General features: G+C 49.6%; 1 protein-coding gene across 8 annotated transcripts in view; it reads right to left on the bottom strand.

Moving 5' to 3' along the window:
* Positions 1 to 6,725: 6,725 nt before the first annotated feature.
* Positions 6,726 to 15,837, bottom strand: part of C16H2orf92 (chromosome 16 C2orf92 homolog) — a 45,018-nt gene continuing 35,906 nt past the window's right edge. For 7 of the 8 annotated variants that reach the window (XM_045980095.1, XM_045980103.1, XM_045980101.1 and 4 more), the window contains 3 exons: positions 10,419 to 10,526; positions 8,944 to 9,094; positions 6,726 to 7,145 (listed from right to left, as the gene is read on the bottom strand). In XM_045980095.1, the coding sequence (XP_045836051.1) occupies positions 7,010 to 7,145; positions 8,944 to 9,094; positions 10,419 to 10,526 (395 nt within the window). In that variant the 3' untranslated portion in view covers positions 6,726 to 7,009. Of the gene's footprint in view, positions 7,146 to 8,900; positions 9,095 to 10,418; positions 10,527 to 15,837 lie in introns of all 8 variants that reach the window. The other variant, XM_045980102.1, reaches the window with a different exon arrangement.

Genomic DNA, 15,837 nt, shown 5'->3' with positions numbered 1-15,837 from the left:
ATGGGAGGCTGATCCCCGGGGCTCATTGGAAACAGGAGTCCCCCCAGTCAGACTCCCTCCCACGGGACATGGACCCAAGGCCTGCCCAGCCCAACTAAGAGTGAGTTATTTATTCCACAGGCAGGTTAAAGCTGGAGAGGGGAAATTTGCTCAGGAGGGCCATACCCCAAAGATTCAGAGCACCTACTGTGTGCCAGGCACTGGAACAGCAATGACAACCCTGTCCCTGCGCTAACATGGGTCACAGGCTAGAGGCGGCTGCAGCTGATTCAACGGAAGATCAGGGCTGGGATGGTGGCAGCCTGGGCACTACGTGTATTCAGAGAAGGCCCAGTGCATGTGGCGCAGGGAGGGGGGCTGTCAGAGAAGGATTCTGAGAGGGATCAGTCATTTCATCACCACACGGGGACAGTGTGTCCCCAGTGCCCTCCTGCTCCCAGCCTGCCCCGCCTCGGATCTTCCTCACAGGCTGCACCTAGCTGATCCCCACCTCCTGCTCTAGTCACAACCTCCTCCTCATCCTCTTCCTCTCCTTTCCCTCATACTGGCCCACACCCATGATGACCAAGGGGCCACCCGTCGCACGCATTTCCTGACGCACAGCCGCTGCCCGTGCTTGGTCTTCTCTCCCTCCGGTGCCCCAAAGCCTCAGGGGGCTCTCCCCCACCACTTCCTTGTTCTCCCAAACACATGGGGACATCTTCAGTGGCTCACCCATGCACGTGGCCTCGGGGGTGGTGTGTGGCCATCCTACACCCACTGTTGAGACCCCAAGAACCTTTCTTCTCTGGGTCCTGTCACCCTGGGAGACGTGGGCTCATCTCCACAACCTGCCTGAGGTCTCCTCCATGCTCCACCCCAGGCCTTCTTTCCAGGGGGCCTCTCCAGTCTCTAGTGTCCCCCAGTTCCGAAAGTCCCCCTCTCTCCTCTCAAGAAATCTTTCTCCCCCACCCCCCCCCCCCCGAGTTCCAGGCTGGGATATTTTTCCCCTACATAGGTTTCCCTCAAACTGTTTTTGTTAGAAACTTTCCCTTTCCCCACAGGCATCATGAAACTCAGGATGCAGAAAAAAAAAAAAAAATCTGTTTCCACACTGAATAATTCTTCTGGAAGGAGAGAAGAATGCCCCAGCAGAGTGAAAAGAGCAGGAATCATAGCACCAGAATCACATCACGTAATCAGAGTAGCATTTACTGAGCACTTCACTGCATGCCAGACGACACCGTGAGCAGTTGACAATTTAATCCATATAACTTGAATTCATTTTCCAAATAAGGGAAGAGAAGCCCAGAGAGGTTGAATAACAGATACCAAATGGCCAGGCAGGACGGAAGCCCAGCCGTCTGACCCCACAGGAGAACGGAAAGACCTGGAAGGTGAGCAGGCTGTATGTGGAGGGCCTGAGGGCCGCCTCCAATCTCTGGGGATATCAGGCCTGATAAGGGAACTCCTCTTCCCCTGTGAGGCACTGGTTCAGCGGCTCCTCCAAACCCCTTGTGGTCCCGGAGGTTGCTTTCTGAATCTACAGAGGCCCGGCTAGTGCTCAGAGGCAGACAGTTTGAGATTGGCTTACAGATAAGGCTGTGTGCTTTGCCAAAGTGGAGGGAGGTCTCTGGGGCTTTTGAACGTTCAGAGGAAAGAGCAACGGACGGACGGAAATGTGCGCTGGGAAAATTGCAGTGTATTTCTCCTGGCTGGGTCCACACATGAAAAGCGCCTCGGAAGAAACTGGAGGCTTACTGTCAATGCCTCCAGGCGTTTGCCCACACAGTGTCCCAGCCTGAACTCACTTCCCCCACCTCCTCAACCGCCTGACTCCTCCTCCTCCTCCTCCAGGTCAGTGATTAAATGCGGCTTCCTCCCGGAAGCCTTCCAGTCCTCAAACTGAGCAGCACAGGGCCCTGTATCAGTTTCACCTGACTTTCAAGCAGGCCAGACTCAGCACCACCAGATCACTACTAGGCAAACCTCAGGCATTTGAATGGGGTTGGGGGGCGGGGCAGGCTCCAGCCTGCCAGAGAGGGTTCACACCTCAGGGCAATGATCCCCAAAGGGAGGACACCCCTCCACCCCCCTGACCCCCTGGTCCCTTCTGAATTTCGTCCCACCTGGGGAACCATCTGGGTGACCAGACCACGGTGACTCTAATCTTGTTCTTCCTGGGTCTGCTGCTTAAACCTCAGGGGACTTGAGCAAGCTACCTGGGCTCTCTGTGCCTTTTCTCACGTAGGAAGTGGGGATGATAACAGGACCTATCTCAAAGGGCTACTGTGAAAATTAAAAGAGGTCTCAACGCAAATGCACCATTATCGCCGTCCTCACGGACTACCGAGTTTCCCAGTTTCTAGAGTGTACTAAGGTCCGCGTGCAGGCCCAAATGCAGCAATGAGGTTCCCTTGCGCCCTCCAGAGGCAGCTCTCCGGTACTACATCCTACCAAGCACCACTCGGGATCCTAAAGGTTAAAAGCGACACCCCTTAAAAATAAGCGATCCAGGGGCGCCTGGGTGGCTCAGTGGGTTAAAGCCTCTGCCTTTCGCTCAGGTCATGATCCCAGGGTCCTGGGATCGAGCCCCGCATCGGGCTCTCTGCTTGGCGGGGAGCCTGCTTCCTCCTCTCTCTCTCTCTCTGCCTACCTCTCTCCCTACTTGTGATCTCTGTCAAAAAAAAAAATTAAAAAAAAAAAGAAAGAAAAAAAGAAAAACAAGCGATCCAGCATGGTTTAAGTCAAAAGAGAATTGATCTGCCACCACAGCCGTATGCGGCGCCCTTCCCTGGGAGGTCATCCACTGGCTGGCTCCTTCTTAAACATTCAGACCGCAATGACAGTGTTTCCTCTTCAGATAGTCCTTTTGGGCTCCCTATTTATTTAACACTGAGCACCTGCTCTAGGTTACTACAGATCTCCTGCAAACACCAATGAAAATCCCTTCCCTCATGGAGATGACATTCTACGAGGGAAACAGAGAAGTAACAAATAAACATTCTATCAAGCATAGCAAGTGGTTTCAAGTGCTAAGGAGTAAATTAAATCAGGAGAGGGTAGAAGAAGTATGTGGGGCTGTGATTTTTGACAGACAGGTCTGGAGAGAGGCTTCACTGGGGTGCAAGCCTGTGAATTAAGACCTGAAGGAGGTAAAGGAGGGAGCCATGGGGAAATCAGGGGAAACACACTCTGGGCAGAAGGAACAGCAAGTGAAAAGGCCCTGGGGCAGGACTATGACCTCCATGAGGTGGGAGCTGTCTTGTTCCTGGCTGGATCCCCAGCAATGGGAGTGACACTTAGCACATAATAGTGGTCAGTAAATATGGCATGAAAGGATGAAAATCCCAGGGATAGCTTTTAGGAAAAGCTTGCTCAGGGCTCAAATGATGGTGCCAGATTGTTACCTCCTCCACCCGATGACTTCATTCTCAGCCAACTTTTCTTTCTGTGGTCTGAGATAGTGACTCAGCTTCAGATCTTACCCACAAAGCTAGAATCTTGAATAAAATCTATGAGATCATTAAAACTATGAGAATGGGATATGATACACTGACATTTTATATTTGGAAAATGTTGCAATATATACAGAGAGAAAAAGAGCTATGATTTATTGAAAAAAGGAGGGGGAGGAAAAAAGAACCTACCTCTCACTTTTGCCAGCAACTCTCTAACAGAGCCCATTGGCTGAGTGGATCACATGTCCATCCCCCAACAGTCCCTGAAGCCAGTGGATGGGATGTGAGAGTGGCTTAGGACCAGGCCACATGCCTCGTGCACTGAGACGGAGGAGGAGAACCCAAGGGAAGTCAGAAGCTGAGGCTAGAAGGAGGGAGAAAGGATGCTGGGCAGGCGAAGAGGCAAAGTTTTGCAGAATGATCATACTAGCTAAAATTTATTTATTCCTTTATATTGAGCGCTACTGTATATTGGCCCCAGCAAAGGGGCAATGCTCACAATAACCCCACAATAAAGGTTAGCCCCCATTTTACAGATAGACACATTGAGGCCAAGAAGAAACTGAGGCTTGAGATTTCACAGCTAGTGAGTGGTAGAGGCTGGGAGCCCAGAGCATCCACGGGGCTCAACCCGGAAATCCCCTGTGCTGTCTTGGGCCCATCCCTCACCCAGCCAGGGTCAGGTCAGCTAGACCAACCACCGAGCTGAAGGTGGAAGCCTCTAGCATGAGAGGGGACTAAGAACACAGGGAAACACCTCTTGAATAGAGGAAGAGGTAAAAGCAAGGGGAGGCTCCCAGTGGGCCCATAGGCAATGGGGAGACCACTGGCAGAGGTGGCTGACCCTAACTTGTTCTTAAAATAGAAGACTGAGGGAGGGGTGTGAGGTCAACAGGAGGGTGGGCTGCCTCTCAGTTCTAGGGTCCCAAGAGGTTGGGATGAAGATGGGATGAGGGTGGAGCTGCAACCTACCGGTAAGCTCAAGGAAGAGTGTGGTATTTATGCTGTGCCTACTGTATACCTAAGCCCTGACAGCCACATCTCCTTCCAAGTTTCCAAGTAGATCCAGCAACCCACTGCTAGGAAGGCCATTCTACCTACTCTTCATGGTGTCCCTAGCATCCAGCCCAGCACAGTGCCTGGCATACAGCAGGTGCTCAATAAATGGTTCTTGCTGAATGAACCCTGTGGAGGAGGTAAATTCCTAACCCCATGGAAAAAGTAAGGACACTGAGCTTAAGAAGTGGTCAAGGCAGAACCTGTACTAGGGTCCAGCTGGGCCCAGCCTCCCAGTGGGCCATTCACGGGACATACACCTGGAGGCGTGAAGTCCCTCCTCCTTCCCTTCCTGCTCAGTGGTGACCCTGGTGGGGGCTTGGGAAGATGATGCCTAGGCCAGCGCAAGATGGCCCCAGGGCTCCCAGAGCTCCAGGACTCCTTGTCCACATGAAACTGCCAGCCACCTTTGGGCATCTGAGCTACCTCTGCCCTCAGACAGGCCCATCAGCTGCTCCCACAAAAGCCCATGAAACCTGCCATGAGCAGGTACCTCTCACAGTCTGTCTCTGGAAGGGTCCCATCCTACAACCATTGATTCAACTCCAGGTTCTCAGAGCTTTGGAAGGAATAAGTTCAAAGAGAGAACACATTTTTTGTTGGGGTGTGTTTTTTAAAAAGAGGACAGAGGGATCCCACTTCTCAAGGCAAGTCCCTCGGAACTGGAGTGGGAGGTATGCTAGAGGGTCCATGGAGTTTGCCCAGAGTTGAAACCAGTAGGGTGTGTCAGGGGTATTAAACTAAAGAGTCCCAGTGACTCCTGGTGCTGGTCTGCCCTCCAGGCCAAGGACTGGACCAGCCCTAGTAGGATTCAAACAAGAAGAAAGTGGGCTGATTCTTCACTGGGGAGAGGAATGTCCCACTCAGACCCATCCTGGCCTGGACCTGTCCTCCAGTTCCCCTTGGCTTAAAGCTTTGAAGGCTTCCCCACTTTGGGAGAGCAGACAAGGAAAACCACATGGGGGTGGGGAGGGGACAAGAAAGGGAGCCCTTGATATAAGCCACCCACAAGACCTGGTTTTCCAGAACCACTTCTATTCCTGGGGGAAATCTTTCACTCACTCCACCTTCCAAAAAAAGGAGACTAGAAATCCTTCCCAATCATTCCTCCTCAGCAGGTCCCAAGGGTGAGAGTGGCTGGGCTACACAATGGTTACAGCACAGACCCTGGGTGTGGATTAGAATCCAGGCTGCCTCCTTAGCCTGGGGTCTCTAACGGTGACCTAAAGCATCTGAGCCTCCCTTTTCTTGAAACAAGATGAGGATAATCATGCCTAAAGAAATTTAAACACACAATAGGTTCTCAGCAAATGCAACTTATTAAGGTAGAGGAAAGGTCCCAGGCTGAAGGTGACCCAGGAGTCCTATGAACCAGGAAAAGAGCGCAGAGGCTAGCAGTGAGGAGGCGGCCAGGGAAAGACCAGCCGGGGCCTGCACGTGGCGAGACTCTAAGTGTCTGAGCAAAAGCCCGGGGTGCCCAGTCACCAGCAGCCCAGGATGGGGGCGGAGGGCGTCTTCCACAGGAGCTGGTGAGGCGGGTGTGAGCTCCCAATGTGTCCCTGGCCTTTAGTACACGCTCATGGTCCCGGACATGCCCCAGGTTCTTCGTCTGCCCTGGTTGCCCTCAGTCTATAGGTCCCTCTGGGTGTGATGTGCCCTCCGCCCTCCTGAGGCCACCTGCCTCCCTAGAGCCCCATTCACTCCCTAGCAAACCCACCCACCTCCAGACGCCTTCCAGCCAGGCCCCACGCGTGTCCTTGCTGCCTGGACAGGAACCCTCTGCCAAGGCCACAGCCCGATCTTGGACCTTGCTCACGTCCTCGCCCTGCCACTACGGCCCCAATGGGGTCCACAGAGGGTGTGCAGCCGCTTTGGGTGGGAGCTGGGATGCAGACTCTGGGGTGGCTGCAGCCTCCAGGAGCCCCTGCACCAGCCCCAGGTCCAACTTTTGCGTCACCATCCCAGGAGAGAGTGTGTCCCCAGACCCCACCTTCCAGCACAGGGAGGAAGGAAGGCTTCCAGGTGTCTCCCACCCCATCCCCTCTGGACCCCTTCAGATTGTAGCTCAGAGGCCTAAGTCCACCACCAAAGAGCTTCAGCTAGCTGTCTGCCCTCTCCTCAGAAACCCATGAGGACCAGGCCTGCTTCCAAAACCTTTGGTTGCCTCATGCTTGAGATTGTCTACATATTAGGCATTCAATTAATATCTGCTCCCCGAATGGCTGAACCAGAGAATCGATGCTTTAATAAATAAAGAACTTGGTAATTGGTCAGGTTTGTGTTTGGGCAAATGTGCTGTGTCTCCTGCCCTAGCTATCAGTGCCATACCAAACTCTAAGCACCCGGTGGTAAAACATCCGTGTCTTGGTCCCTTCGAGACTGCCAGGAGAAGGTAAACATTTTGTGGAGCACACCTCACAGCCAGAAATCAAATGCTTCTCCTTGGTGTCTCGGTGGACAATTGCCTGGCATCACAGCTTCCGGTACTGGTTTGGCGGGCCCCACCAGCTGGCTTAGGCACAGGACTTGCCCTTCAACAACTGTTTCTGTTTCTCACTGTGCTTTTGGGGGTTCTTTTCTTGAAACTTCTGCCACCAAGTCTTCCCACGCAGAATAAAAATATTATATGTCATGTTCGCTGGAGGATGTCTGAAATAAAACACATAAAACCACATTGTGCAACAACGTGTATAGGAATTCGTACTGTCTACGCTTTGGGTGGTGACAGAGGCTTAAGTTTCTGAGGGGCGAGCATTCTGCGGCCCCTCAGAAAGGTCTGTCATGTGTGAAATTCATTTTGCCTCTGGGCACCAGAGACCTTCCAAGAAACTCCTTCCCCTCCCCCCAACTTTGTGGTAACACAGGCTCTCCACAGCTTCAATTCACCTCTGTGGGTTGGAGCCACGGTCTTGGCCACTTCTTGTGAAACCTTCTAAAGGCACAGAAGGGAAATGACAAAGCTGATGGATAAGCCCCAGTCAGGACTGTGAAGTGCATCAAGCTTCCAGAAGCTCTTCAAATCTTCCATCTCTAACTTTGGCCACATTCTGGGCTCCTCTTTCACTTTCAGTCCTGTCTCAGAGGAGGAAGCTGGATGTGAGGCAGTGGTGGCTGGCCTGAATGGGTTACCAGTCTCAGGAATCATAGTGTTTCAAAGAACACCTTTAGGGAAAGCAATGTCACTCTTGTGGGCAATTTTAAGTACTGCAGCTTCCGAATTGTGGGGGAGGGACACTTCACCCCCCAGGGAACACCACAGCTTCCTTTCTCAAGCTGAGCACAGAACAAACACAGTGTTGGGCAAGACCCGAGGGGCCTTGAAAAGCTGCTTTTCCCTGTGATAAAGAAGTGTGTCTCAAGGGATGCAGACAGAGGCACATAATTTCAAGATGCAATTACTGCAAACGCATGACCTTGTAAGCCATTTACTTTCTAGTGCCTACTAGGGGTTACAGCCCGTGTCAGAGCCCTCTCATCGGGAGGATAACAGACACATTCAGCAAGTGGTACAGACAGACCCTGGTCAACGTGGCTGCTCTCAGAGCGGAGCCCTGGAGGGCCACTGCTGGGCCAGGTCCTTCATTTGCAGGACCCCAGGGGAAGACTGAAAAGTCTGTGGGAGGTCCTGGGAGGTGCCGTTTACCAACCAGTAGAGGGATCGTTCAATATTCTAACCACCAGGGCTGCCAACCCAGGGTAAACAAGCCAAATGTCAGCCCTGTGGTCATCTCCACAGCCTCAGCCCTCCCTGCCCTCGTATTCCTCTTTTCCAATCTTTCAGCCAGAGGCTCTACCATCTCCTCTTTTTTTTTTTTATTTGTTTATTTACAGCATAACAGTGTTCATTGTTTTTGCACCACACCCAGTGCTCCATGCAGTAGGTGCCCTCCCTATTACCCACCACCTGGTTCCTCAACCCCCCCCCCCCCGCCCCGCCCCTTCAAAACCCTCTGGTTGTTTTTCAGAGTCCATAGTCTCTCATGGTTCATCTCCCCTTCCAGTTTCCCTCAACTCCCTCTCCTCTCCATCTCCCCATGTCCTCCATGTTATTTGTTATGCTCCACAAATAAGTGAGACCATATGATACTTGACTCTCTCTGCTTGACTTATTTCGCTCAGCATAATCTCTTCCAGTCCTGTCCATGTTGATACAAAAGTTGGGTATTCATCCTTTCTGATACTATCTCCTCTTTTAAGTGGCCATCAGTGTGAAAATCGGTGTGACCTAACCTAAGGGATTCTTTATGGAGGCCAGCATGGTCCCAGCCAGGAAATCCATACCGGCTGTGCGTCAACACCAAGGCAGTGCTTAAAAACTCCTAGCCTGGGCCATCTGTCCCCTACAAATATACAATGTAACTCCAGGATCACCAGGAAGCTCGGGGGCAACATTGGCATGGATACCCATGAGTTCTTCGGAGGAAGGCAGGAGCTAAGAGCCACTCACGATTGCTGTTTCCTCCTGCAGCACATGGTCAAGGCCAGCAGCAACAACGCTGTAACCACGAGGACTCCCGCCACCGAGCCAGCACCAATGATGATGTTCCTCTGGAGGAATTGCAGAAGCTGCTCACATGATACGGTCTTATCTGGAATATCTAAATGAAAAGACACATGGCAAAGTAAACAGAAAGAGAGCCCCCATACAGATCTGCAGGGACGAACCTGTTAGCTCTGCTTACAGCAGAACTGAAAACCTTAGAATCTTGGCCTCTGGCTCCAGAAGTCCTCTGGGGGAAGAAACTGGCTTTGTTTAGGAAAATATACTCCTAAGCTGTTTGGCAGTGACATGAGATGTTGTTTGGTGCTGGAGGTGAGATGCTGAGGGTATGAGCCCAGCAAGCAGCAAAGCAACCAAAAAGAAGGGACAACAAGGCACAGTTTGCAGGAGAAGAATAGAGGAAGGTCAGATGGAAGGAGGAGGCAGGGGCCCCCAAGGCGATGGAAAGTTCTGCAATGGCCACTAAAAACAATGGAATCAAATGCTCAGTTTCGAGCTATCCCCCATCACCCCACCCTCCCAGCTTCAAGAAGTCCTGCCATATATAGCATCTGTCTCAAGTGCATAGGTTTGTCGGAATTTCATTCACAAGAGTAAACAAGCTGCCAGATGAACTTCAGCTCTTACAGCCTGTAGGGACTTGCCGAAATCTTGAGGGTAGATTTTGAATGCCACCATGTGTGGGCTTGGGAGCACAAGACAATCTTAGCTGGAGACCCCAGGCGACATCAGGGGCTCCTAGAGCTTCTGTCACTCCACTTGTAATGTGACAAAAGCAGGAAGCAGGGAGATGGGGCACAGACGTTCCATGATAGGAACTGGATGGTTTGGTGTGGGGAACCGCTGAGAGGGTAGGTAGCAATGCAGGCCGGGGGACACTGGCCAAGGGCCATCTTGGGTTATGGGGAGAAAATTGGAAACGTCCAACCTGCCACTTCCACCTAAGCTACAGTGAGAGGCAGCAGCACCAAGCCCCACCAAGGGCTCTGTTGGGAAAAGTCAGCACATTGCTGGTAGTGATGGGCAAGTTGCTACCCGTTCTGAATGGGCCCAGGCTCAGGGCATCCAAGGCTGAAGACCAGGGACTGTTAATATTTGGATTTAATCCCTCCTACTTGTTAGAAAGCCTCAGTGTGCAGTAATGGCAGAGGCTCAGAAGACGATGCCCATGTCAGGAAGGACCCTGGCTGTGGAGAAATGACTGAAAGTAGCGTCTTTTCGAAAGGGTGGTCAAATCCCCAGAGTTAGTTCCATTCGTCGTTTTACTGGCAGAGTGTATGCACTGTGGGTAAATAAAAGGCCTGCTGACATCTCCTCTGTTAAAATACCATGAAAGGTACAGATGCATTCGAAGTTACCTGCTCGTGTCTTGTTAGCTTATAAGCCTATTAGTTTGTTAGTGTCTTGTTATAACTTATTACCTGCCTTAGCTGCTTCTTCAAGTGTTTCTTTATTTACAGCAGTAAATGACTCGTTCACATTCCTATTGGAGAGAGAGGATTCTTTATCCCTCTTCTCTGAATTGTGATCTACGGAAGACAAAAGACAAAATGTGTTCATCTAAAAACAACCATTGGCCTGTGGTTCCAGTTTTTTTAAGATTTTATTTTTAAGTAATCTCTACACCTAACACGGGGCTCCAACTTATAACCCTAAAATCCAGAGTCACATGCTCTACTGACAGAGCCAGCGAGGCCCTCCTAAGTAGTTCTATTTTTTTTTATTTTATTTGTTTATTTATTTGACAGACAGAGATCACAAGTAGGCAGAGAGAGAGTTGAGGGGGGAGGAGCAGGCTCCCCGCTGAGCAGAGAGCCCGATGTGGGACTTGATCCCAGGACCCTGAGAACATGACCTGAGTTTAACCCACTGTGCCACCCAGGCGCCCAGTAGTCCTATTTTTATGATAAAAATAACTTCCTCTCAGGTCACCTGAGTGGCTCAGTCAGTTAAAGGTCCAACGCTTGATTTCCTCTCAGGTCATGATCTCAGGGCCGTGGGATCGAGCCCTGCAGTAGGCTCCACACTCAGCACAAAGTCTGCTTGTCCCTCTCCCTCTGCTCCTCCCCGACTCACACTCTTCTCTCTCTCTCTCAAATAAATAAAATCTTAAAAAAAAAAAAAAAAAAGACTTGAGGTGCCTGGGTGGCTCAGTGGGTTAAAGCCTCTGCCTTTGGCTCAGGTCATGATCCCAGGGTCCTGGGATCGAGCCCTGTGTGGGGCTCTCTGCTCAGCAGGGAGCCTGCTTCCCTTCCTCTCTCTCTCTCTCTGCCTGCCTCTCTGCCTACTTGTGATCTCTGTCAAATAAATTTTAAAAATCTTAAAAAAAAAAAAAAAAAAAACCTTCCCCTAGAATCAAAGGGAGAAGTTAGGGAGGATTTTGGAGAAAAGTCCAAATGTACATCAGTGTTTTGTTACGATTTTTTTTCATCTAACGAATTCCTGGGTGTCCCACCCATAGACTGAGATGGTGGTTTTCACACTTGAGTGTGAATCCACATCACCAGGAGGCCTTAAAAGACAGACCGCTGGGCCCCAACCTAGAGATTCTGATTCAGTAGGTCTGAGGAGGCCTGAGAATGTATATTTCTCACAGACTTCCTACATGCCCCCACCCAAATGACAGTAACACTGCTGGTCAGGAACCACCTTAGAGGACTTTGAGAGACTCTTTCAGTCAGTTGCTGAGCCCCTCTGACCCCAGGCTCCACTAGCATAAGATAGAAATAATAAAAGACCTACTTCACAGATAGCATAATGTTCATGGAAACGATTTATAAACCACAAAGTACTATAAAAGTGTTTCTTTTTTTTTTTTAAGATTTTTTATTTTATTTATTTGACAGAGAGAGATCACAAGTAGGCAGAGAGGCAGGCAGAGAGAGAGGAGGAAGCAGGCTCCCTGTGGAGCAGAGAGCCTGACGTGGGGCTCGATCCCAGGACCCTGAGATCATGACCTGAGCCGAAGGCAGCGGCTTAATCCACTGAGCCACCCAGGCGCCCCTATAAAAGTGTTTCTTAAATTGCAAGGGCAAGACAGGAAAGAGAGGCTGCAGAATGGCCTAATAAGAAACAGGCAGGGTTGAGAATCAGAAATATTAGCACCTTAACTCTCCCACTGGCTATCTTTGACTCGTTTGTATGTGAGACCTTGTCAAAGGGCCTGAGTGAGTTTAGCACGGAGAAGAGTAGTGAGCCAGGAGAGCTGTCTTTGTCCAACACAAGGAATGCCCCGGACAGGGGCTGGGAGATGTTATGAGAAGTTCCAGGAGCAAACCAGAACCAATGGGTACAAGCTCCAGCGAGATGTGTGGACTAACAGGTTAGCAGTTAGAAAGTAAGGCTATTAAAAAGGGAATGAAGAAGAGTGAGAATTGGGGCGCCTGGATGGCTCAGAGGGTTAATCCTCTGCCTTCGGTTCGGATCATGGTCTCAAGGTTCTGGGATTGAGCCCAACATTGGGCTCTCTGCTCAGCGGGGAGCCTGTTTCCCCTCCCCACCGCCTGCCTCTCTGACTACTTATGATCGCTTGCTCTGTCAAATAAGTAAATAAAACCTTTAAAAAAAGAAGACTGAGAAGTAATGACCCATGGGCCCCCAGAACACTTCAAGGCTGGAGCCACCAAGCCCAGATGCCTTTGAGCTGAGTGGCAGCTTTGGCATGAGTTTGGCTTGAATCTGCCTTGGCCTAGTTCTCAAAGAGGTGGGAATGAGACAAAGTGGTTGATACCACTGTGGTATGAGACAACAGCCTCTTGAGGTCTTAATTATTTCTGGGGAAGGAGAGAAATGTGTTCCTTCTTTAGCCTGGCTTAGAAAAGAGAGAAAACTTCCAACTCAACGTGAGTCATAATTACTTGACTACAGAAATGCCAGCTTGTCAAATCAGTCAAGAGATTAACAACCACAGAGACACAGAAAACTCTGGACAATGTAGAGTTAATCTGCTAAGGGGTTACACTGGCCTTGCTCTTTCACAGAGGTGTGGAAAAGATGGACTCATCATCTGAACACAAATTTTCACCCTCTGTGTCTCTGTACCGCAAAACCAAAACGAGAATTAGAAGCCACTGTCTATGCTTACCATCAGTGGGGCTTGTGATTTTGATCATTTGTTGCATTTTTTTTGGCGAGACAACATAAGCACAGTTACCAAGTTTTGCCAAATGTAGGCCATTTCCAGACCTCGTTTCAATGACACAAAATCATTAACTATGAAAGAAACAGTAGGGGCACCTGGGTGGCTCGGTGGGTTAAAGCCTCTGCCTTCAGCTCAGGTCATGATCCCAGGGTCCTGGGATCAAGCCTCGCATTGGGTTCTGCTCGGCGGCGAGCCTGCTTCCTCCTCTGTCTCTGTCTCTCTCTCTGCCTACTTGTGATCTCTGTCAAATAAATAAATAAATAAATCTAAAAAAAAAAAGAAAGAAAGAAACAGTAGCCCATTATAGGAGCAAGGACAACAAGCTAAGCTCCACATCCATGAGGCAGACTCAATTCAAGTGCCGGTCACATCCTGGGCCTGGTCAAACTGCTAAATGAGCCCAGAACCAAGAAATCTGGGTGCTGTTTTCAGGGAAAAGTTGAAATCTTACATAATAATTTCTCTCTTGTTCCTCTTAGGAGACAAGCACTGAAATAAGACTCTGATTGCTTCTCTTAAGAGCACCTTACTGGGGCACCTGGGAGGCTCAGTGGGTTAAGCCTCTGCCTTTGGCTCAGGTCATGATCCCAGGGTCCTGGGATTGAGCCCCGCATTGGGCTCTCTGCTCAGCGGGGAGCCTGCTTCCTCCTCTCTCTCTCTGCCTGCCTCTCTGCCTACTTGTGATCTCTGTCTCTCAAATAAATAAATAAATTACTTTAAAAGAAAAAAAAAAGCATCTTACTGCTGCACTGTTAACTGAGAACTAGGTTCCCTTCAGCAGAGCTCAAGCAGTAATAGCTGGAACTCGCACACACCTACACACACTTTAACACGACACTTCACTTCTCAAAAAAAAAAAAAATCATTTCCTCAGCCCTCTTCCTACCCAGCTCTTTTCATCATTAATTTTGGCGCAGGGTGGTGGGCAGGTATGGTTATGGCCGCTAAGGAAGATTTGTGTGGTCTGGATTTCCTACTCCAACAGAACAGCTTCAGAGCAGCTGGCCTCTGACAAGAGGCCTGGTCAGCCTCTTTTTCTTATGTGGTGTGACCTCTATTACTGTCTGCAGGGGGGTCTCTTTTTTTTTTTTTTAACATTTTATTTATTTATTTGACAGAGAGAGAGATCACAAGTAGGCAGAGAGGCAGGCAAAGAGAGGGGGAAGCAGGCTCCCCACCGAGCAGAGAGCCTGATGTAGGGCTCGATCCCAGGACCCTGAGACCATGACCCGAGCTGAAGGCAGAGGCCTAGAGCCACCCAGGCACACCTGCAGGGGGTCTCTTCTTAATTCACTCTCTCTACTCAAAAAACCTTGGCAAGCAGACCCTCATCTCTTGTGCTCTCAAAGCTCCATTCAAAGACAACCTGAAGCACTTTTTACGTCCCTTCCATTTTAGCATATTTATAGCTAATAATTATGGATGATGCTGACTTTCCTATTGGCAGTGAGCTCTTGGAGGACAAAAGTGCCTTCCTTGTTTAGCTCTCAACTCCTGGCACAGTGCCTCTCACCAAGTAGGAGATCAATAGCTAGGTCTTGAGTGAGAGAAGGAATCCTGAAGACTCTTGACTGAAATCTCATGAGAGACTCTGAGCCAAAACCACCCAGCTAAGCCTGATTTGTTGGCCAAGGTTGCAGGCCTTTGAATGCTTACTGGTACCAGAGGGTCTGTTTCCAAGATGGCTCACTCACACAGATGTTGGCAGAAGGTCTCATCTCTCCACTGGCTGGAGGCATCACAAGGGCCTCTCCTTAAGTCAGCGGACACTACTGGAATGTCCTTACAACATGGACTGACTTTCCCCAGAGTGAGCAATTCAAGAGATAGCTGGGCAGAAAACAAGATGTCTTTGACGACCTGATCTATGAAGCAGAACACCATCACTCCTGTCATGTTCTATTCATTTGAAGCCAGTCACTAAGTCCATCCCACACTCGGGGGGGCGGGGGGGATCAAAGAATTTCTGGACCTATTTTAAAGCCACAGTAGAAATGAAATTCCAAGGAAGACAGCTGAACAAAGGAAATATTTGCTTATATCCATAAACATAAGGATTTTAATCAGCTCCCTCCAGTTTTATGGATGGAGAGAAGTGACACTATGACAAAGGGATCTACACTGTACAGGAAGCCTGGACTTTGGTATATGACCCATCTCGTTAAGCAGAGACCCCCTGAATGATTGAACCACATGTTGAGGTCAAACCATATGAAATATGATGGATTTTTTAAAAAAGACTAATTTGTTTATTTTAGAGAGAGAGCAGGGAGGAGGGGCAGATGGAGGGGAAGAATCTCAAGCAGACTCCCTGCTGAGCGCAGAGTCAGACACAGGGCTCGATCTCATGACCCCGAGGTCATGACCTGAACTGAAATCAAGGGTCGGATGTTTAAATGACTGAGCCACCCAGGAGGCCCTCAACCATTTTCGACCTATAAAAAACAGTAAGTTCAGATGATTCAACCTGACATTATAGTCCTAAGGGAAGTTTTCTAATCTATGTATTTCTTTTCATTGTGAGACTCCTAGAAACTCAACACCATGGATTATCAAGATGAGTGTAATGATCAATTTTTAATATGATCCTTTGTGTATTGAATAAAAAAAGAAAAATAATGGCCTCCAAACCTAGTTTAGATTGGCAACTGTACACCTTGGGGGTCTGGGAAGATAGAGGAAAATAAATCCATTTTATA

Source organism: Meles meles, chromosome 16 (assembly GCF_922984935.1).
Source record: "Meles meles chromosome 16, mMelMel3.1 paternal haplotype, whole genome shotgun sequence".
NCBI classification, from domain to species: Eukaryota; Metazoa; Chordata; class Mammalia; order Carnivora; family Mustelidae; genus Meles; species Meles meles.
This window is presented reverse-complemented; position numbering and strand designations above follow the sequence as displayed.